The 23,645-nt window shown below is 37.2% G+C and overlaps 1 protein-coding gene across 1 annotated transcript in view; it reads right to left on the bottom strand.

Annotated features, from left to right (window-relative positions):
- Pde11a (phosphodiesterase 11A) overlaps window positions 1–23,645 on the bottom strand; it is a 369,570-nt gene that overhangs the window by 229,903 nt on the left and 116,022 nt on the right. Inside the window, exons 3-4 of the mRNA XM_027946092.3 lie at window positions 9,226–9,315; window positions 5,873–6,013 (exon numbers count right to left, since the gene is read on the bottom strand). Coding sequence (XP_027801893.2) covers window positions 5,873–6,013; window positions 9,226–9,315 — 231 coding nt within the window. The remainder of the gene's footprint in view (window positions 1–5,872; window positions 6,014–9,225; window positions 9,316–23,645) is intronic.

Here is a 23,645-nt window from a genome sequence, read left to right as displayed (position 1 = left end):
CTTACAATACAAATCAAAAAGAGAAAATGATAAATTTGACAGGTTAAAATTAAAACAGAGAGGGCACACTAGAATGAATTGGACATAACTTTCCTATGTTCATATAGGAAGATGAAACCAGACTAACTCCACATCATGCACAACCACAAGAATGGGAAGTTATACTCCATGTATGTATAATATGACAGAATACATTCTACTGTCGCATATAACTGAAAATAACAAATTAAAAAATGAAAAATATAAAACAGAGAGTGCTACTAAGAAATCTAATATTAGTATGAACTTTCTTCCAAGAGGTGACTTGATTTCTTTTATCTACTTGCCTAAAGATTTTTTTTTCAATATCTTTGCAGTCCATTAGCACCAAATGAGTCTCAGTGTTAAGCAGTCAGATTCAACTTTTCCTGAAATGGCATGTTCTTTCAGTCTGTAAATCCAACTTTGCCTTTTTTTTTTTATAATAAAATGTCCCAGAGCTAGAATTTCCAGTGCTTTTTTCCTGTTCCATTTGTCATGTTGTCTTCAGAGATACCAATTATCCTTATTTTGAACTTCTTTTATTCTGACCGCCTTCTTATCATTCTTTTCTCTCTTTATACCTTATCACTTTCCATTTCATTTTCAATTTTATCCTTCGTGTTCCTGAAAGCATTTTAGAAATGTCTTTTCTTTTCTTTCTTTCTGTCTTTTTCTTTTGTTCTTTCCTCCCTCCTTCTCTCCCTCCCTCCCTTTTAATGTAATATCCATTTCTGTATGGTTATATATTTTCGGCTTCTCTCCAAGCTCTATCATCTCACTTTAATGGTCTTTTTTTTTTTATGCTACTCACTTATTTCTTGAGCCCTTGTATCTCTGTTTTGAACATTTCTTTTTTTCCTAAGAGGTCACATTATCTTTAATTTCATTTCATGGGAAACTGTCATCAATTTTTGTGGTGTGTGCTCTTTGCCTAGCTTTCACTTCCACCTCCCTTTCGGTTTTGTGCTTATGATATCTTTGCAGAAGCCCCATGGTGGTGGCTCTTTGTTATGTACTAATCTTTAAATGAATAATGGGGTGGGGGGGTATGTGTGATTATCTAAATAAGGGTTCTGTAAACTGTTGTCTGCAAGCCAAATCTGGGCTACCACCTGCTTTTTTAAATAAATAAAATTTCATTTACTGTTCTAAGTAAAGTTTTATTGGAACATAGCCACACATATGTTGTCATGACTGCTTTTGGGCCACCGTGGCAGATTTGAAGAGCTGTAACAGAGACTGTATGATTTGGAAAACCTTATATATTTACTATCTGGGTGTTTCCTGAAAAAATGTACCAGCTCCTGACCTAAGGAATGTGCCTAATTCCACTTGCTGGTTAATACTGATAAAAGACTCCAGGTTTGGTACTAAGTAAAATGTTAATATGTAGCTTTTTCTCAGGTAGAAGTTTTAAGTGATTTCTCTCCAATGGAAAAGACAACCATAGAGGATACAGTTTATGGTCTAGTTTTGTCTCTGACCAGTTTTGTTTCTGACCTTAAAAACCTACCCTAACACTGCCAATAAGCACCTAATTTCTCAAATGCTTCTTACACTGGTTTTAACATCATACTGGTTCCCTCATAAATTAAAGAGTTAAAAAAATCTGCACTTATTTTGTATACACAAGAGTCATAATTTTGTCTTTCATAAAATTATATTTTAACAAGTAAGAGGTAGGAATCTGGCTTTCCATATTTTTTTTCCTATTGCTAGACATTTGTTTCCAAAACATTTGTAAAATAATCCATCATTCTCTCCACCCATCTAATTTCAAACCTTTTCTTTGTCATGTATGCAAATTGAGAAAGTAGAGAATACAATTTGTGTATTGGGAATAAATTTCAAAGGCCTCAGAGCTTTTTCCACAGCCGTGTGGAAAAGTAATGTATTATTTTTCTATAACTCAACTAAATCTCTTCTCGATCCCCACTTCTGCTTGTCGACAGAACACAAAAGAAATAGACCACTCTAGTTAAACTCGGCCACTTCAAATTTTCTCAGTCTTTCAGATTTAAACTCACTGAATACTGAAACTTTCTCCAGGTTGACTTGCAACTTCCTGGGAGTTTTGGAGCAAAGATGCATACTAGGGAGATCCTCTGGCCCAGATTAGCCCCAGCTGAAGGCAGGGCAGCCCCACTGGGCTTCACAGTCATTCCTAACACTGGGATGCTTCCAGGACATGGTCACAATATCATGTCTCCTTAATTCTGACAGCAGGCTTCTTCAGGTCCCAGCCTTCTCTCTATTAACTTTGGTGAGAGAATGGGGGAAAACCGTATCTGCCTCTCCTGCACTTCTGGGGCTTTAGGAAAACTGGGATGCACTCACTACCCCTTACCTCTGCCAACACTGCTAGGTCTCATCTTCTCTGTAGTGGAGTCTGGGGAAACAACGTTCAACTTCCCCCACCTGGACTGCCACTCCCACCACTGTATGGCATTTGAGTCTTGGGGGTGATGTTAGGAAGACTGGCTACAATGGTGTATTCTCTTCCCTTATTCTGGGCAATTTAAGATTTGGCTATTCTAAGACTTCATCTGTTCTCTTTCTAAATCTATTACTTTGCTCATAGTTTTAGCCTCTGATTTCTTCAAGCCTTTAGGAAATCCTGGTTCTTACTGATGGAAAGTTTGGGTTTGTAAGAATAATTACACTTCTATAAATTTTAAAAGCCCAGAATTAAATATTTGCTTCTATATTCTGTGTCCTCCCTCCCCTGAAGCAGAACTCCAGGCTAACCCGAGACTTGGGGAGGGAGTCAGGAGGGGGCTTCCTTTCACACCTTGATATGAATCCTCTTTTCTGTGGTTTTTGCTTTATGTTATGTTGATAATTACTGGTTGTAACAAATCTAAAACTGAAACTAGTACTCTGCACAGGAAAAAGCTCTTTGCTGTTATAGAGGTATCAAAGGTGATGGAGATCGCTAGGAAGCATTCTGCTAGCAATAGGCTTGCTGATAATAACAAGGAAGAAAAGGTCATAGGTAAAAAAGGAAAGCTATAATTGAATGCTGGATTTGTTGGTGATGCTGAAATCTTGCATCCATTCCTTTATAATTATTAACACATCTCTATTATTGAAATGCTTTCAGTAACGATGACTTTGTCAAGTTTGAAATTCTTATAACACACCTTTTTCCTCCTCAGAAATAATTCTCTCAACCATACAAGAGAACAGTCTTGAGTAGCTTCTCACAGGTGTTGGGGTCTTTTGGAATCCATTCTGTTCAGCTGTTTTCTTACAAGGCTATTAGTCTCCCATTTTGTAATGCTTTTTAACAGCTTCACAGGCAAAATCTCACCTATTGCTCATCATTGTTGCCTTTTAACAAACTGTATGACTCTTTGTACATGTTTACTTTGCATATGAACTTTCAGGAATTAAAAATCACATCGTCAAGTTCCAGTTTTGTTTTCTTAGCCTTGAAAAGATAAAAACCTATCTAGGTCTGCTTATTTGATTCAATATGTCAATCAAATCAAATCAAATTGTGTTTATGGATCTCGTTTGGGTCTCCTCTCTAATAGTCATTCATATCCCTTGTTAAATCTAGATGACAAAGGATTTTACTATCAATCTGTCATTCAGTATTCTGAGCTGGGGGAAGAAGGAAAGTCCAGCCAAAGAACATTGCACAGTTTTCTGTCTGTTGATTCTACTGTGCCAGCAACAAATTTTGGTGCCTATTCAATCTGGCTTTGCTTTGGTGAGAACTGTGTCAAAGGTAAGCATAGAGCTGATGGATTTCTGCATGTGATGCCCAACTTCTCCACCACCTTTCCTGACAGCAGCCTTGGCAAAGAAGTCTTCGCAGCTTTACAACACATCCCCACACTTGCCCCTCAGGACTGGAGGAGTTCATCCTCACTTTGAGGTGGCAGGGTGGGAAGAGAGAAGACATGATTTGTAGCCCAGCATTTTCTGCTCCAGCCCCACTGATATATAGTATCTAGCAGTGATAACAACAACAACAACAAAAAAGCTCTTTAACTTTCAGTAATATGCCCATAACTCTATTGCTTGTACCATCTACCTAGATGATGTTTTTTGACAATCCCCCACTATTTTATACGATGAATGTATTATAGTCCCTACTCTCCGGCCCTGCCCCCACCTTTAATATGAGTTTACATAATCTGCACTTTTTAATTTGATTTACCAAAGAACTAGGCCTCAAGAGCTAGATTAGCAAGAATAAGCACCCTTGGTTTGTTAAATTACTTTTATGTCCTGTTTACAACTGAACTAACCAACAATAAGTTTGTGCTTATCCAGATTCCAGCCTACCCTGCAGCCACTTGCTCTTTCAGAGAACTGGGAGTGCCTCAGGGTGATCCTGGCAGCAGAAGCCTCAACCCCTGTTCCTTGTTGCCTTTGTCTAGTGGGGTCTTCCTGGCAGCCTGCCAGGCACCAATGAGCACCTTGGGCCCTTCCCACTCCTTTCAGGGGCTTTAGAGTCAAGTGATGGGAGTGACTCTGGGAAATTACTCTGCTTTTGAAGCCTTATTTCCTCATCTATAAAATTAGGGTAATACTAATACCTTCCTCATAAGGTGAGGAATAAAGGAACTCAAATGCTTCTCAGAGGGCCTGGAGCATTCCATAATTTATGGGATATTGGTGTGAGTGTGTGTGTGTGTGTGTGTGTGTGTGTCCATCCTCCCAAAGGCCAGCTGAGTTTTGCACAATTGCAGGATACTTACAAGGCTATTGTTTGTGTAAACCATACCCACCCAGAATAATCCCAAGCTTTGGTAAAATCTGGGGAAACACTCTTAAACATTTTCAACATGCATAGATGTTTTTAAAATATAAATGCTGTGAGTTTTATAATACTTATTAAATCAGTAAAATTTATCCTCAAGTTCTTATTCTTTGAGGAAAACAGACCTAAAGGCAAAGATAATAATCTTTTCTAAGTACAGGAAAATATCATTCTCTAAGGTATTAAAACAGTTCTTAATTGCTATATAATTCCTGGTCTTTGAAGAGAATTCTCAGCAAAGACATAAATTGCTGCCAAGGGTTCAGACATTTAACTTTCAAGAACTTAGATTGATGAGATCATTATTTTCAATATTGTTGTATAATTTTTCCAGCAGGTTTCTCCCAAAGAGCCAAAGGGCTGAACAGAACCTAAAAGCTGGCCACAAATCACCAAGGTGCAGCAAGCTATAGGCCCTATGCTCCATGATGCTTCCCTCAGAGTACCAGGAGCCCTGGTGAGGTGGGAAGGTACCTCCTCCACTTATTCATGCTGCTCTGTGCCAGTATCCACAGATCCAGAGAAGCAGGGAAAGAGCCTGGAAATCCCAGCAAGACCAGTATGCAGCAGAGAACAGCCCAGCTAAGGCTGCTCACCGGGAGGCTCAAATTCAATTTGGCTCCAAGAGCTAAGGGCACAGCTTCTCCAGTCATTTGCTTGCTTGCCCTGAGGGACATTGTTTCAGCTGCAATCCACTCCCAGGAGTATAGAGGACCTTCTACCTAATGGGCAAATAAAGTGGGAGGCTGGCACTTTAGCTTCTCTTTTAACTGAGCTGTTGAGACTGGGCAAACCATTTAGCCCTTTAGCTCCTTCATTTGCAAATGCACAGGGCTGGATAGATGTTGAGGGTCCCTGCCAGCTGACAGTCTATGTTTCTAAGGTGAGAACAAGACAAGAATGAAAATACACCTGAAGGAAACACATTTCCATTTAGAAAACGTCACCTCTTGTCCTTAGAAGACTCAGGAAGAGAGTTGTTCCCGTCACAGTTGCAAAGGTTTAATTACAGATAAACTCAACATCATCCCATTTATAGTCCTTGATTTATATGAAAAATAAAAGATAACTTACTGGTGATTCAATGTCCTCTAGGAGTAAAACAGAACAGCGTTCACATTTCAACAGAGTTTGGGCCCGGTGCATTATTTTCTTGACAATTTTCTCCAGGTCAGTCTGTTCTTCAAAGAGGTCATTTACCACCTCTAGCAAAGCCTGATAAGGAGATGGATGTATTTAGGCGATGAAAAAGTTGGTGTTTTTTTCCCCTCAAAATTCTAATTAGTCTTTTGCTCTAATAACACAAAGGATTTTGTGTGGCTGATTTTTAAAGCATTTATGATTGTTTAACATAGTTCCATCATTTCATTTTATAACACTCTGAAACTGCACAATACACCTGGAGAATGGAGTCCATCCATATACTGGGGACCACGTAATAGTCATTAGTTATAGGATTTTTTTTTCCCTCCATGACTATAGTTTTTCCACAATGTTGACTAATTACAAATTCAACTTTTTAAAAATAACAAGTACTTAATTCTCTGAAAAGGACATTTATTTCAGAAAACCACAAAATATCTCTTCTTCACTATCAGGAAAACACAGCTTCATGATCAAAGTTTAGACTTATTATTGCTAATATTGTACTTATTATTACACATCGCTCACAGAATTCTGTAATTATAGATGTGAATGCTCAATATAGATCAGAGACTTTAGAAATATAACTAAAAACCGCAACTAATACTTCTACACAAATAGAGGAAATGCTACCAAACCATCACCGTGCAAGAGAACATTAAGATACATCTATATATTTCAGGAAAGAAAATGTCTTTAAAGTTCTGTTGAAATAGCAGAATGAAAAGCACACTAATTAAAGAAAAGGCTTAAAATTCTAAGTTTAGCTCATTTAAAATTAAACTGTCACTTTTCTGGCTAAGTAAGCTTGAAAATTATGCTGAAATAATATTTGTTTGGAATTTTTAAAGACATGGGTATCTTCAGAAGTTTCAGAATAGTGGGCTATGTACAAGTTGCAGATATTATGCTTCTATCAGAGCAATCAGAGAATTACACAGCCAGGGAATTGCACCAGAGGATGCTTTATTCAGCAGAATTTATTAAGCTATGCCATCTTGGAGCTGACCTCTCCCAAAAGAATTTCATGAACCTTCAAATTCACATCTATTCAGCATGGTGTTGATCATTATCCCAGGGGCATGACTAATTTTCAGCTCTAGTAATGAATTTGATTTGTCCTGAAACCCTTTGAAACTTATAAAAAAATTTTTCTCTGAATCTATTCAGGTAGAAAAGCATTTGAATGGGTTAAGGGATCCATGAAATGAATCAAGTTTACTGAGCAACTGAAAGAGGACGAAAGTTCCCTGGGTAGCATTCCCTCCAAGAAAGACTGGCTAAGTGACATATTGCTCTGTGATCCCAAAGCAAAGAGAAACACCAGGAGGTAAAAACAGTTTTAAGCGAAGCTTTACTCTTTTGGCATTTGGACAGCAAATTGCTGGAAGAGGTCAATGCTCAAAAGCTTCATACTCAAACACAACATTAACAACGAGACAATTTGTCTGACTAATTACAGGCAAAATTCCCTGTTAGTAAGGGGGGAAACATTATTGCCTTAATCATCCAGATTATTTCTTCACATGGATCATATTAACTGAACAATTATTTAACTTTTCATTTGTTTTGACTGCGTGGAGAGAGCCTCTGGGACCTGTATACAAGAACATTTATCTCGGAGGAAAAACAAATGAGTCTTGAGTCTTGCACTGACAAATCACATTGTAGTAATTTTATTGTTTCTAATTAAAAATTGCTGCTTTATTATCAAATGATGAAAGTTTTGCAAATACCAATGCAGATTAGCTCCAGAATAGGAGAGAAAGAAAATCTAGAAAGCTATGCAGCTCACCTGGCACTGAAAGCATTTCACACACTTTAGTACTTACTCTGCTTCTTACTGTCACTTCCTTCTAGGAAAAAAGTGTTTGCACTTCCCCCCTCTGTCTTCTGGTGACCTAATTTCGTTCCTGTGTTCATCCTTGAATCTCTACCCTTCTCTTACCCACACATTCCTTCTCAGATTAACCCAACTAGTCTATCTCTTTATTTCATAGTATTTCTCTTTATAGTGCTTTATTGCTACCTGATGTTATAGTATTCTTATTTTTTTGCCTATTATTCCTGCTGGCATAGTAAGTTCTCTGAGAACTTGGATGTACAGTGTCTGAAAGAGTACCATACAATATTTGTTAAATGAGTAAATGAATTGTGTAATGCACAAGGAGGAAAAGACTAATAATACATAAAATTTCCCTTAAGGAGTTCAAAATACATTTGGTGAGAAGGGCTATGGATAACTATAAAAATATAGTTGTTACCCACAGAAGAACAATAGTGGTATATGCAAGGAGAAATAGTAAGTGAAGAAGGGGAGATTAACTGGAAGGTTGAGCTGGCTCCTTAAGGATATGGAAGGCTGGCGGCAGAAGGAGCAAAGGGTGCACACAAGGCTTCCAAGGCAGATGGGCAATGTGGTGAAAGGTGTTACAATGTGAAACAGATTGTTTTCTGGAATTCATTGACTGTATCTCTGGAGCACAAGATGAAAGGTAGTAAGACTTGGATCTAAAGTTGAAAAAAAGAATCAAATCAAAAAAAAAAAAAAAAAAGTGTGGTGTGCCATGCCAAGGATGATGGCTGTGTGGTCAACTGTGCCCCACTGCTTACTGTGACATATTCCTACATATTCATACCTCATAAATGAAATCTTTAATCAATTTGATTACAAGATTAAGGAGAGGTTTTCGAGTCCTTTTGAACATCTTGTTGTCAAATATATTTCTAAGTTGATTTAAATCAACTTAGATTTAAACATATGGAGTGAGCCTCATATGATTTAATCTCTACTTGATAATTGAGCATTTTTTGAGCATCAGTCTTTTTTTGTCCCAAGTATACCGAGATGCTTTTCCAGAAAACCTTTCAGTTCAAAACTAAATCTGGAAGGTGGATTCAAATCATGTTTGTTAATACACTGCACTCCTTAAAGGAACTAAATTGTTTTTTTAAAAAACCAACAAAACACCAAATTGTGTTATTGTTTCAAAGCCACAAGTAAGCAAGAATACATCAGCTGCCTTTGAGTATAGATGTGAAATGAAAATCCTTTTCAAAAGAAGCTAACACTCTTTCTCCCAACCAACAATGGAAAAGTCATGTCCACTTCCATTTGGGCTTATTGCTTAAAGGGAGCCTTCAGCCATAGCCCTGCAGGATAATACAAATGAAAAAGATTCCTGGACTATTCAAAAATCATCTGCTGTTTTTAAAAGACATAATGACTCAAAAACTGGAAAGACAGAAAGCTTTGAGGACTGTCAGCATGTTCTTGTACTCACCCTGCTTCTTTCGTATTCTTTCCTTGAGGCAGCAAAGAGCTGAGCATTAGATATGGCAATTCCACAAAAGGGAAGATACATCTGCATAACCTGGGGCAAAGAAAGCATTAAGAACATTAAAACACCCATCACTAAACTAAACTCCACTTTCCCTGCACATGCCTGATTGGAACACTTTACTTTCTACCATAGGGATTGAGTGATAGCAGTTAACTTCAGAAGGGATTTTTTTTTCTGAATTAACTATAAAATAGTTAATAGTTTAACTGGGGAACTCACATCTTTGAAGACAGAAAGTGAACCAACAGCTTATGATACCTATCACAGAGAAAGTGTGTGTGTAAAACATACGTATTCCTACTTTGATGAAAGAAATATTCCTACTTTGATAAAAGAAAAATGAGTGAGTGAGTGGAGCTGGGATACAGCTGGAATTTTAAGGCCTGTACCCACCTCACTCTTGGAGGTAGGCAGGATAAAAACCAGTTCTTTTGTACATCTCTGTAGTAGGGATCTCATTTGACTTGTTAACAAGCTACTAGATTTAAACATGCCTGTTGGGATGAGCCCAGCAAGAAATTGAGTCTGAGGGCCTAGTGGCCTTCTACAAAAGAGCTCTATCATGTCCACTGCTAGGTGCCCCCAGCTGGACATAAATGCACACTGCAGAGCTGGGCTGAGGAGCCCATTGGAGAGAAGCCCTCCTATGGGAGGAAAGACACAGCTGGGCGGGGTCAGACCTGAATGAAGATGTACCACCTGGAACTTCCGCTCAAATTCACATCTAGAATATCTATTCCAGACAGATAGAGGTCTCCAGGTGAAAACTGAAGTGGCTATTTCCCTAAATTCTTCACAAGTGGAAGAAACAAGTGACATTTCTTAGGGACTTCTCTAATGTCAAAGGAAAACAGCATGTTCTATCATAGTCTGTTTCTCTCTCTGTCTGTCTCTGTCTGTCTGTCTGTCCCCTCCTCCCTTTCTCTCTCTGTCCTCTCGGGTTTCTCTCTCTATGCACATGCATTTATCACATGCTGTGACTCCCTATGAAAAGGAACAGAGCAACAGCAACACAGAACAGTTCCAAAACTTTCCAGTAGAGTTTAGCAGGTCACTCACACAGAAGCCAGTGGGAAACACCTCTGAGACATCTGGAGCAAAATTACCTCTAGTGAAAGGTGATTTTGCAGAAGATTCGAGATATATAAACGACGAAGATTAACACACATTCCCTGTCATTTCTTTCCTATTAAAATCTTGCTTTGGCTGACAGCATGTTCACTTCTGAGTGAGGAACCCTGAAAGAGTTTCAGAGCTCCATGGAAGCTAAAGATATGACCTCACTCTTTGAGAAAAGAGAGGAACAATGAGATTGGTACTAAAAAGAAGTAAAAATGAGATCAACGATCTGTTGTTGTTGCTGCTGCTGCACTGGGAATGAACCCAGGATGTGCTACCATTGAGCTACTTCCCCAGCCCATTTGATTTTTATTTTGAAAACAGGTCTTACAAGTTGCGGAGGCCGGACTTGAACTTGCCGTCCTCCTGCCTCAGACTCCCCAGTCACTAGGATTAAAGGCCTGTGCCACCACACCCAGCAAATGAATTCATTTTTGCAGATCTTTCAGGATAAATTTCTTCACTGAATTTCCATATTGTCTTCTGGAGCCAGATATTGTTTCTGTTTCCCCTTCTTCCTCTTCATGCCTCAGTTATTTTTCCATAAGCCAGGAGGGAGCTCTTGAGATAAAGCTGCCAGACAGACCCCTAGAATTTCCCTGCCTTTTGCCAGAAGAAAACTACTTTCAACATCACCTGCACACACCACACCGAAAGCACTTTCCTTGCAGTTCTCTGGTTTTGTTTTTTGTTTTCTTGCCCAGGAGACAGTGTCCATGATAGAGATAAAGGAGAGGAGGAAGTATGGATCACTTATTTTAACTTTCTACCATTTATTTAATTGTTTTATCTATTTATTTTTGTCTTCAGGGGATATAAGCCTAAGGTGGTTTATAAGTCAATCAAGTAGAAAGAAGAATGTGATCAAATGAACATGCAAAACAGGCTTAATTTACTTACTTTTTAATATGAATTGAGCTAAACCAGGCATTAGGAATAATTTTAAAAGAATTGGAATGTTAATTCTAAATCACATCATTTTTGTTCTTTTGATGACTTTTCTGTGTGAATTCAATAATTCACTTAGCCTCTCTCTGAACATATTTCCTTACCTGTAAAATACCAGGCTTTTGGTTCTTTTTATTCTAATATTCTGTGAGTCAAATAGTTAGAAACATCAATGAGCTGTAATATTCCATTTGATGGGAAAACTAAGAATCCAATAAACATACTTGTATCTTATTCAAGAAATAATCCTTTATAATAGTAATTGACATTGATCGTGTGGCAGGCATGATGGTCAGCATTTTATAGGTATTATATCCATTTGATATTCACAACGACCTACATTATACCACTAATTCTATTTTTAAAATGAGAAAGTTCGAGAAGGTTCGAGAGTTTGCACAAGTTTTCAGGAGATAATTCAACACAAGTCTCATGCTACCGCACATCTTGCAAACAGAAGCACTAGTTCTAACTTTCAAGAAGGTTTGTATAGTAAATAGTCTCAGAAGGCAGAGATATCATCTCCTTCCATAGCAAAGGGCAGAATTTTACTATCTAATACCATAAAGATAGTATCTCCCTCTAGGCATTGCTATTATTATGAGTAATAACCTGCCCTTTTTCACGATTTAGGAGTCTTTTCTCTTCTGCCTATATCCATGAGCAACGGCTGACGAAATTGTCGTCTTGCAAGTATAGTAAAATCTTAGACTTTTCAAAGTTCTTGGCAAGTTCCCTTATATAGTAAGCAATGGAGCTGAGTTTTGAACCCAATCACCCTGACCCCTGAATCTACCTTCTTAACTTCTGCATTATCCTGCCTCCCAAAATAGAATATATCTTCCATATCATTAGTGTGATGGCCCAGTTAACTGCATCATAACTAAATTCTTTGAGTGTATGAACAGCTATAAGAGACTGAAGATAGAAGAAATAGTTCTGGTAGAGCAGACATAGCCCAATTTTTAGAAGAACAAGTCCTCAGATTGTGGGTGATCTGTCTAGCAGTTGGTTTAAGGTAAATCCTAAACAGAGAGTAGACTACACTGATAGGCATCACAATGTGGTTATGGACACCAGAGTAGAATATTCCAATAGAAAAAAAGCTGACTTTAGAAGATTCTGTCAGTGGGTAGCAGGGCCCCAGCTTCCTGGAGACTGTGGATCAGATTACACCCTTAGTGGTGGAAGAGAGGGAAAGAGCAGGAGAAAGGATGGGCGTTTGCTCAGGTGTTAAAGTGGGTCCTGTGGTGCGGCTCCAGCTACAGAGTGAAGACAGGGCCTGGGGGCCAGGTTGGGCTGTGTGCACTGCCAGAGAGCAGTCCTAGGCTCAATGGGAACACTTCAACATCCCTCAGAACCCGAGAACATCCAAGGTCACAATGTCAATTAATAACAAACTTCTTCCTCCTCATTTGTGTTTCTGTTAAGCATAGCTTTGGTCTAAAAATTCAGAATTTGTAAATGATTTTTCCAAATAGTACATGCTGTTTTCTTATGGCTGGTACTATGTACGATCAAGAAAGCATGTAGATAAGATTGACAGGAATAGTTCTTTAATCTACACAACTGTATTTAATGAAGGCCCCCATCTGCCCCAATTTAGTCCTGACAGATGAGTGGTACTGTCACAGCTTTAGGAAAAGCAACTCCATGTCTTTCTCCATTATAAATATCTAGCAAGTGTCACTTTCAGGAAATTTTCTCATATAAATCCCTCATATCTCAGTGTAATTCCCATTCTTATTCTTCAGTGGAGATAAAAGTGCTGCTCATTTAAACCAATTATGAAGCATTTAACATGACATTTTGAATGCAAAAGAGACACCTACTGTCTTATTTCGTGCACTCTAATTTATCAAGTTGATGCTTCCACAGAGCATCCAAACAAAAACAAATGGCACAACCAACACCCTGCTCACTGCAGGTGGAATGTACAGATCAGCTCAACTTAACAAGAGCTGCCTGATTGCCTTCTCTCATCACAAACTGGGTTAACAGTGTAGTATGTACAATAAACTACATGACATCATTTCAAGTGTGCCACTAGCTTTAACTATGTTCCTGAAATGATTCTTAACAAGATCATTCTCCTTCAATAGTTACGCAGAAAACAAAGGCCAAAATTTAAGTTTCATTGTGTAATTAATGACCTCCAAAGATTTGGCCCTCACTATATCTTCTAGTCTATATAGTCTATGCTTTAATGACACTGGAACATTTCCCCCAGTTCACTGTCAAATACTCTATATCCCATGATGTCTCTACCATCCGCATCACCTGGAATTCTTTGCCCTTCTACTCTTCACCTCCATTTATATCTGTCAAATTTTTAATGATCTTTTAAAAATCTGTTATATTTATTATTTGGGTTATACATATTTTAAATAAGATAAAATAAAACATGCTCATTTTAAAAATCATACTTTTACATGTGCATTTTCCTAAATAAATTGTTTAAATACTTCACATGTGTTTTTGTATTTGTCTTGTGTTATACTAGACCCACTTTAAAAATTAATTTTAAATTGTTTTACAAAATAATCACCTCAACTTAAGTCAATGGGGAAAATGTTCTATAGTGAACAGCATTGGAAGGCAGAAACATCTCCTTCCAGATCAGAGGGAAGAATTATTCACTATGCAACACATGATTAAGATAATATCTCACTCTGTGGCAGGCTTATTGTCCATTATAAAATATTTGGGTTCCCTACATTAGAGGTTCCTCTCCTGTAACACAATTTCCCTATGTAATTTGTGTGTGATGTGACTATTGAACATTTTATCCCAAGCCATAAGCATCCATTCATATATCATAAAGACTATTGCTTTTGCTCATTTTTCCTGTAGGTATATATCATGAGCTTCACAACATAGCCACTTAGCATCTGTAATTATAAGATAAGATCTCCAGGAACAATTATTAATTCTCAATATTAGTTTGTAAACACATTTTTTAGCTTTATTACCATAAACATTGCTGTTATTATTATTAGTCAGTGTTTATTTGTATTTACCCACAAGAAGACCAGAATTGACCCTCTTCATTCCTTGTAGTATCTCCTTCCTTACTTCCTTCTTGGATAATTTCATTCTTTTTGAAGCTAGTCCTTTATAATAATCTGTAGTGTTGGTGGAAAGTGCTGTGCTTTTGTTTTGTATAAACAAATGTTTATTTATGATCAAGCTTAAAATGTAATTTAGTTTGGCATGCAATTCAGATTTGCAGTTATTTTCTCTCAGTACTTAGAAGATATTAGTCCTCTATCAAATTGGCAGTTGATGCCACTAAAAGTCAGCTGTCAGTATAATTATTTGTGGTTTAACTGTCTTTGTTTCTGGTTTCTTTGAGGTCCTAGTTATGCATTTATACATTTCCAACCTCTAACAAAGGCTTAATTGAGTCATATAAAATGCTAATGTATAAAGAAGATTCCTGACTTACAAAGGTTCAACTTAAATTTCTGGACTTTATGATGGTTCAAAAGCTATACACACGCAGTAGAAAGCATACTTCAAATTTCAAAATTTGATCTTTTCCTGGGCTAGCAATAGTTGGTACAATATTCCCTCCCTTGTGATGCTGGGCAATGAAGCAAGCAGCTGCTCCCTGTCAGCCATGTGATCACAGGGCAAATGATCAATACCCTTCAGTGTACTGTGTTGCTAGACTAGGATACTTAGTAAGTTAGGTGTATGAGGATATTTTTAACTTACCTGTGTTTATTGGGACGTAACAACATCATAAGTCAAAAAGCATCTGTATAATGAACAATAATTACTGTGGATGAAGATAATATTTTACTTTCATGATTCACTGCTCACAGAGTGGGGATCTTTATTACGAAACAGGATGTGCTACCCTCTGTCATTCATTGGCATTGCATTTCAGCACTCTAGGCCAGACTCAAACACACTATGGACACCTACATGAGCATGTGATCCACAGTTTCTAAATAAACATGCAGGAGACACAGACAAATACATTTTTGAAAATAGGGAGCCAAAAAACAAAACCTAAAGCAGTGTGGGGAATATTAAAAACAAGATATGTTTCTTTCTTTTTTTCTAGTCCCAGAGCAACAGATGTTTTAAGAAAACAAAAAAGAAAAACAAAATGAGGAAGAAAAAAACCCCACCAATAACAATATACTTCTCCACTCTGTTCTTTCTGAAGTTCTGAAATTCCCCCCTCAAAAAAAAAAAAAAGAATAATAAAATCCTAATTTGGCCTTCACCATCTAGTTTCTCAATGCCAAAGGTCTAAAACAGCCTTAATGACCAAGAAGCTAATGAGTCTGTACACCCTTGTGCAGCACTTTTCAGCTTGAAAGCACTTTGTGAACATTGGCTAATTAATCTTTACAACATCCCACTCAGAAAGGGAGTAAAGCTGAAAATCATTAAACAGTGTAAAAAAGTCACTTTAGCCCTGGAAACTCATAAAAGTATCATTAATAAGCATAAAATCTGAGCACTGGGCCTTCCATCAATGTACCAAAAAAAGACAGTAGGTAGTCAGTCTTTCCAAACTTGCAAACCACAGAGGTTATTAAAGCTCCATGGTCTGGTCTGGTCCAATTATGCATCATTAAAAAAGCCAAGGTCTGCACTGGAGATTCCCAGGGGAGTTGGGGCCATGCCCTCTATGGACCCCACTTCTGGAAGACAAAACAGCCCGGCCAGATGCATCACTGTCAGCTGTATGAATGCATGAGAGAAGATTTTCCCACCAACAGGCAATACCTCCTCTCTCTGTGCAGATGCTGAAAACCTTATCCTTATTGTTCCATCTGCCCTGGGGAATGAAGGGGATGAACTTGGATGCAAAGCTTCCCTGGTTCCTGGCCTACTGATATAAAACTAGGAATCATTTAAGAGACTTATAATTCAAACACTAAATAAGCGAGAGTACAATAATTTGGAAAATAACATATCAAAATATGAAAGCAGTTACATTATTTTCAAGTAATAAAACATTTCAAGGAATAGAATATTTTAAAACAGTAAAAAAAAAATGAGTTTGAGGCTTTCTAAAGTTTCTAGAGGAGATTTCTTCTTCCAGCAGTATCATTCACTACCTGGTGGGGTACATGGCCAGCATCTCATTGGGGGTTCTTCTACCTGCCAAGGAGGATGTAAGCCACCCTAAAACTTAAAATCTCAAATAATTAGTGAATAACAAAGCACAAATATTCAGAAATATATTTACAAAAGGCAAAGCCCCTGATAGATCTAGTCCACATAGGTTCTGGAACTAGACAAAGGAAAGATAGTTCCGGTGGTTTATTTAAAGGGGTATATCAAAGGCAGCGATAAGGTTTCAAGGGAAGAGTTTTGCTTCTTGATGTCTTGCAGTCAGCAGGTTGATTGACATCTTAGCAGGTCACACCCATCTCAAGTGCTATGTGGGCCAAGGCAGAGCGGGACAGATTCACATTTTCCCTGGGCAATTGACCAGAGGAAATGTCTACTGGTCATTCCCAGACACCAGATGTCTCTCTCCACGAGGCTTCCATGCCCAGTGACCCACATGCAACCCATGGACAGCTCCTGACAGTTCACTGAAATCTTGCTTCTATTCAAATTCATCAATAAGAATACTTGGGACTCTTATTTCAAGAATTAGAATCACAAATGAATCTCATTAGATCACATTAAAATACATATACTCTGGGATAAAAGATATCTTTTTCTATCAGAGATGTGCTCATTTCAAAGAAAACAGCCTCCAAAAGATACAGAAACAAACTTTGCTTTTTGCTTTTTTAAAAATGGCATGAATAGATTATCTAAATACATGCTTTTTGAGAGTGTCTATCAAAAGAACTAACATGTTAAGGAATGGATTGGGGCTTCATTCACAAAAGATGAGGAAGAATAAACTAGCAAATAAAGAAATAGGAGAAGCTTGGTTTTCGGAGACAGAAGCAGGGACAGAACAATGCAATAGAGGTGCAGCAAGGAGCAAAGATAGAGAGAAGAGCCCAAAAGGAAAGGAAGCCCACTGATCCAAATTAAAGACAGAAAACACAAGAAAGCATAAATCTTTATAGATTCTGTTCCTCCTACTTAGGCACCCTCATTACTCCTTTTTTTGGAAGAAGGAGATGTGGGTGCTTCTGCTTCTGTTCCAAGTATTAAAGCTGGGACCCTAGGGTGCCTGGATTGAGCCCCGTCCACTATTCTCACTCCTTCCCTACAAATTAGTGTTGGCTAAAATGTCCCCAAGCAACCACGCTCACCCAAGGGCAGAGATGCTGACTCTGGAAAGCAGCTTGTAGCATCAACACTTTACTCTCTAACTTTGTGTTTTTTGTTTGTTTGTTTGTTTGTTTGTTTTAAAGCTTTGGGCTGCTGACTGCTTGAACCATGCAGATACTGGATATAATACCCAAGAACCTTGTTGCTTTTTGGCCCATCCCCACAACTTTAGAGAAATAATCTTCTTATGTCTAGAGGCATTTCTTATTTGCACACACCACATTGAAGGGAAAACCCCGAAGAAAGCCATTGCAGGAGCCATGTCCTTTTTAGAATAATTTGTATTTTTTTCTGATCATAAAATTTCAAGAGAAAATAGGTACCCAAATTACCACCCAGACATAAGTACTACCAACATCCTGGAGTATTCCATTCATGTTTTCTTCTCTGTTCTTTCTCTCTCTCTTTTTCATTTTCCTTTCACAAAAAATATACCCAAAATAGGCTAATCTTATACATAATATTTTATTGTCACTTATAATGACCAATTTCCATGGAAGCAAAATGTCCCATTACATGGTCCAGGAAAAAAAAATTCATAGAGAAAGAAAGTAGATTAGTATTTGCCTGGGCTAGCAATGGTATCAGGATTAACTGTAAATAGGACTGGGGTCTTCTCAGGGATATGTTCTAAAACCAATTTATGATAATGGTTGCACCACTTATAAAATTACTAAAATCAATTTTTCACTTGAAATGGGTTAATTTTATGATATGTAAAACATACTTCAATAAAGCTGTTAAAGTTACCATAAATATTCTGCTTCTGTGGATTAATACAATTTTACTTAGTAATCATACACTGTTAGACATTTAGTTTGTTTCCAAATTTAGATTAACAAAAATCCTGGGGTTAAACATCCTTGCAATTAATCTTTGTGTGTCCCATGATTATATTCTTAGAATCAAATTCTATTTATTGGAGCTTGTTTTATTCAACACACATTTACCTAGCACATCTCTTTGCTAGGTAATACTCTACGTGCTTTACAAAGATTAATACACTGACATATTTTTCTTTTTAAAATAATCCCTAATGATACACAAATCTTCACTTTTTGCTAGAAACATAAAAACAGAATAGAACTGCATAAAATAACTACAATTCTCCCTTCATTTCCTATCACACTCCCCTCACAAGGAACAGCATTTGAGTGTATTCTTCTGGACTTTTTAATGAACTACATGTGATATCTAGTGATAGGGATGTTTGTAAATATAAATAGGATCATATTGTAAGTTGTTTCTTACAACTTATTTTTCACTTGAGAATATATCTTAGAAATCATTACATGTCAATTCAAAGAGATTACTTCATATTAATCTCTATAGAATATATACCTGAGGGGGTATATTTAACCATTAATAGACATTCACATTGCTTTTCCAGTTTTTCTCTATTACAAGTAATGCCGTTGTGAACTTTCTAAAAATGTATTTTTGTACACTGGACTATACTGCTGGACAGATTTTTCCATAAAATTTTAAGGATGGCAAAATATGCACATTAAAAATATTAATAGCTACTGCCAAAACATCCTGCAAAAAAGACCCTACTAATGCATACTCGCATTAACAGAAATCAGAGTATTCATTTGCTGCCACTCATACAACATTGATTATCATTCTGTTTAAATCGTGACTCACAGATAAAATCAATACTCGTTTTTGCTTTAACTTACATTTGTTTGCAGTGATATGGAACCATTTTCATAATTTGTTGATTACCTCTTTTTCTTAAATATGGTCTCTTTGTATCTTTTGCTTAGTTTTTACTGGCTACTTATCTATTTCTTATTGCTTAGTAAGCATTCTTTATGTATTAAGAGTATTAATCGTCTTCCATTTTCATAAATCATGAAATCTTACTTGATGGTCAGAAATTGTCTCTGATACAGTCTAAAAGCCTTCTTGTAAGCTATGATTGCTTTGTCTTAGGTGAATAAGTATTATGGCTCAGTAAACTTGGCCTACCCCCTCTTTCAGTTTAAGAACTCCTACAAAGATAACTACTTATATAGCTTTGTCAAGGTTATTTTTACAAGCAGGTTGACCTACATATCTCATCCTGTCCATTTGCTCCATCTATCTTTGTAATTCACAGCTCCTGCAAGAAGTCAGTTTGAGCTAGTTTGCTCCAGGCATTCTTGAGTTTGGGCTATTAAAAATCATTATGATTTCTCACTTACCAACCATAGGTATGAATGCAGAAAACTAGGGTACAACACTCGGATGCTTGAAAAAAAATGCCATTATATCACAATCAATGTATGAACAGGAAAAAAAATCTTCTTATGCTATTTTCTGATAAGAAATATCTAAAAATTTTTTCTTTAAATTTGAAAAAGATCCACACTGTTTTCTCCAGTTAGCAGTGGGACCCTTCCTTTTACCATCTCGCTTATTGAGCTCCTTCCAATTTACAATTCCTCATTCGAAAGTGGTGGACTTCTCATATAAATGAAATCATACAATATGTGGCCTTTGTGTTTGGCTGTCATCATTTAGCATACTGTCCTTAAGGTTCATCCATATTATAGCATATATTAGTACTTCATTCCTTTTTTAGAAAATGTTTTTAAATTAATGGATGTTAAGGGTTTTTTGTTTTTTTGTCTTTAAGCAGAAAAATTAAGTGTTAAAGTATGGAGATTCCCTATAGAAATCTGAATAGTCTCCTGCCTAACACAGTTTTTCTGATTATTAGCAACTTGCCTTAGTGTTTGGTATATTTGTTACAACTGATTAGTCAAATTAATACAGTATTATTGAAGTCCATGTTGCACACTGGGCTTCATTCTTCGTGTTTCATCATGTATGGGTTTGGACAAATGTATGTATCCACCTGTTGTGATTTGGGGATGAGGTAGCCCCTGAAAGCTCCTATGTGAGACAATGTAGGAAAGTTCAGAGGTGGCATGATTAGATTATGAGATCTGTGACCTAATCATTAATTCATTTGACGGATTAGTAACTTGAAAACACTGCTGTTACAGGTGGTGAGTAAAGGCAGGTAAGGTGTGGCTGCAGGAAGGAGGTCACTGGGGACATAACTTTGGAGTTTATATTTTGTCCCCGGTGAGCACAGAGCTCTCTCTTCTGCTTCCTGGGTCTCAGGAACTGAGTAGCTTTCCTCTACTGTGCCCTTCCTCCATGATGTTCTGCCTCACATTGGACCCAGAGCTATAAAGTCAGCTGACCATGGACTGAACCTCTGAAACCATGAGCCAAAATAAACTTCTCCTCTGACAAGATTTTGCTGACAGGTCTTTTGGTCACAGCAACAAAAATCTGAGTAAAACACTCCCTTACAGAATCATACAAAAAAATTTACTGCCCTAAAAAAAAAAAAATCCCCTGCACTTCATCTACTTATTAATCCCTCCCTCCTTCTCCCCAAACACCTGTCAGCTGCTGGTTAGTTTTACTGACTCCATAGTTTTGCCTTTTCCAGAATGTCATATAATTAGACTTGTATAGTATCTATCCTTTTCAGATTGACAATATCCCCTTAGGGTATCTCTATGTATTTTCACATCTTGATAGCTCATTTCTTTTAATTATGGATTAGTATCACTTTCCATTATCAGTGTGCACCACGGTTTGTTTATCCATTCACCTACTGAAAGACATCTCGGTTGCTTCCAAGTTTTGGCAATTATAAGTAGGACTTTGACAAACTTTTATGTACTAGCTCTTGTACAGATGTAAGATTCAACTCATTTGGGTAAATGCCCAGGAATGCGATTTCTGGATTGTATGGTAAGAGCAGGTCTAGTTTTTCAAGTGACTGCAAAACTGTGCTCCAAAGTAGCTGTGCATGTTTGCATCTCACCAGTGGTAAATGAGAATTTCTGTTGCTTCACAAACTCTTTAGTGTTGTCAGTGTTTGGATTTCAGCCATTCTAGAGTGAATGTAGCCATATCTAAATATTTTAATTTGTAATTTCCTAATGAAAATGATGGAGTGTCTTTTTATATGCTTATTTGTCATCTGTATATGTTTTCTTTGGTGCAACCCTTTGCTCATTTTTAAATTGAGAGGTTTGTTTGCTTATTGTTGAGTTAGGGGAATTCTTCATATATTATGGATACCAATCCTTCACAAGATGTGTTTTCCAAAGCTCTTTCTCCCAATCTGTGGCTTATTCATTTATTACATATTACTTTTTATAAATCCACCAGATTTTTAAAATTTATTTCTATCTGATTCCACAGAAGATTAGGATTACTAAAAAATCTTAGTTTCCTCATCTTCAAACTTATCAGTTTACACTGGACTATCCTTTTGTTTAGGTCCCTATTTTATAGACATGCTTCTTCATTACTTGGTTTTTAGATTCTTGTCCTTTCTGAGGGACCTTGGAGAACTTCTCCTCTACGATCATTGTCTCTGACTCCTATGTTTGTATCTTCCTCTCTCCCTTCAAAAGGAATGTGTTTCTCTTCACTTGATATTGCTGTTTCTATCTTCCCTAATGTGGTCTATCTCTGCTTGGCTTCACATCCTCATTCCCAATGTCATTTGTCTAAAATCTGCAATCTACAGGATGGCTAGCTTGTGGTATGCCTATGAACTCTCAATCACCAAATACACAATATATCAACTATTCTAAGTCCTTATGCTCCCTGTAGTCTGACATACACGATCACTAGTTAGATAGCTGTTGAAGTCTGCCATCCATGTACTGTACTGTCTAACATCATTTTCTGCATTTCTGACAGCCTCATCCAAGTTGTATTTCCAGTTTCAGTTTTTTGCCTTCTGACCTTTCTTTCTATAGTCTCCCTCTAAGGATTTATTTATTTTCACAATATAAGGATATGACAAAATAAAGTAGGTTGGCCATGCCAGGATTAACATTTGAGTAAGAGTCAGGAAAGACAACAAACTTGGTGCCATTAGATATTTAAGGCAGCTGAGAAAAAGTCTTCAATCTGCAAACTAGATTCTCCTGCCTCACTTTAGCTTTGGTCCATCTCTAATTCCCTCTGCCCATGATTTCTCTCACCTATGTCCCCAACCCTACTTCCTCTCAATCTGTTACCCCTCAGTCTCTGATCCAGACACAATTTGAGCCTTGAAAGCATGGCTTCCTCTATCTCATGGTCTAGTTTTAGCATTCCTGGACTGAAATTGAACTGAACTCCGAATTCAACCAAATTAATGAAAAAGATACCAAATTCCTTCTCCTTTCATTTGTCTCCAATAGTCACCTGTGGGATGATTTTCAAGTTTGGCTCTCTGGGGCTGACCTTTCCTCTATATAATAATGAGGGGAAAAAACACTCCACATGACCAACTGCCTACAGGACATTTAAAATAGAATGTCCTTGAACTCTTTCAATCTCAGAATGCCGAAACCAGCTTTATCATCTTAATCCCCCATGTCCTCCCAAAGAAAGAGGAAGCTCCTCCAAAGTTTTCTATTTGTGCCAAAAGGACCAGGTTTCAAAAATATCCAGATTCCCCATTTCAAACCCTGGAGCCATCTTGACTGCTATCCATCTATAGGAAAAGCAAAGCGTAGCAATTGAGCAGCTTTGGTAAATTTCACCCTCCACACTTCTCTGGATCACCAGTATCAACCCTTACCATCTCTGGTAACAATACCCAGGCTCACCATTCCTGTATCCCACTAGAAAGACCCATCCAGAAAGACCATAACTTTAAACACACTACTTGTACCAATTGTCCCTGTTGTCATAATTTTTAATGTAATAAATAATGTCTTAAACATAATAAAAACTTGGTTTTCTAAAACTACTTTTGTGTGAGCATTTTAATACCACCTGCAGTATTTTTTAAAATCTCATTAGGAGCACATCAGAAAGTAACTGTAATATTTAAGACTATGGCTTAGTATTTTATAGATACTTTGGAAGATACGTAATGATCTCATGGAAAAAATAGTGAGGAAATATAAAATTGCTATTGAGAGAAACACAGAAGACCCAGAGGGGATTTTTCCATTTGTATATCGTTTTTTTTCATTTTCCAAAAATAATTCATCATCAAAATGTAA

Source organism: Marmota flaviventris, chromosome 11, assembly GCF_047511675.1.
Source record: "Marmota flaviventris isolate mMarFla1 chromosome 11, mMarFla1.hap1, whole genome shotgun sequence".
Taxonomy (NCBI): domain Eukaryota; kingdom Metazoa; phylum Chordata; class Mammalia; order Rodentia; family Sciuridae; genus Marmota; species Marmota flaviventris.
Note: the sequence above shows the minus strand (reverse complement) of the source record. Positions and strands in the feature narration are given on the sequence as shown.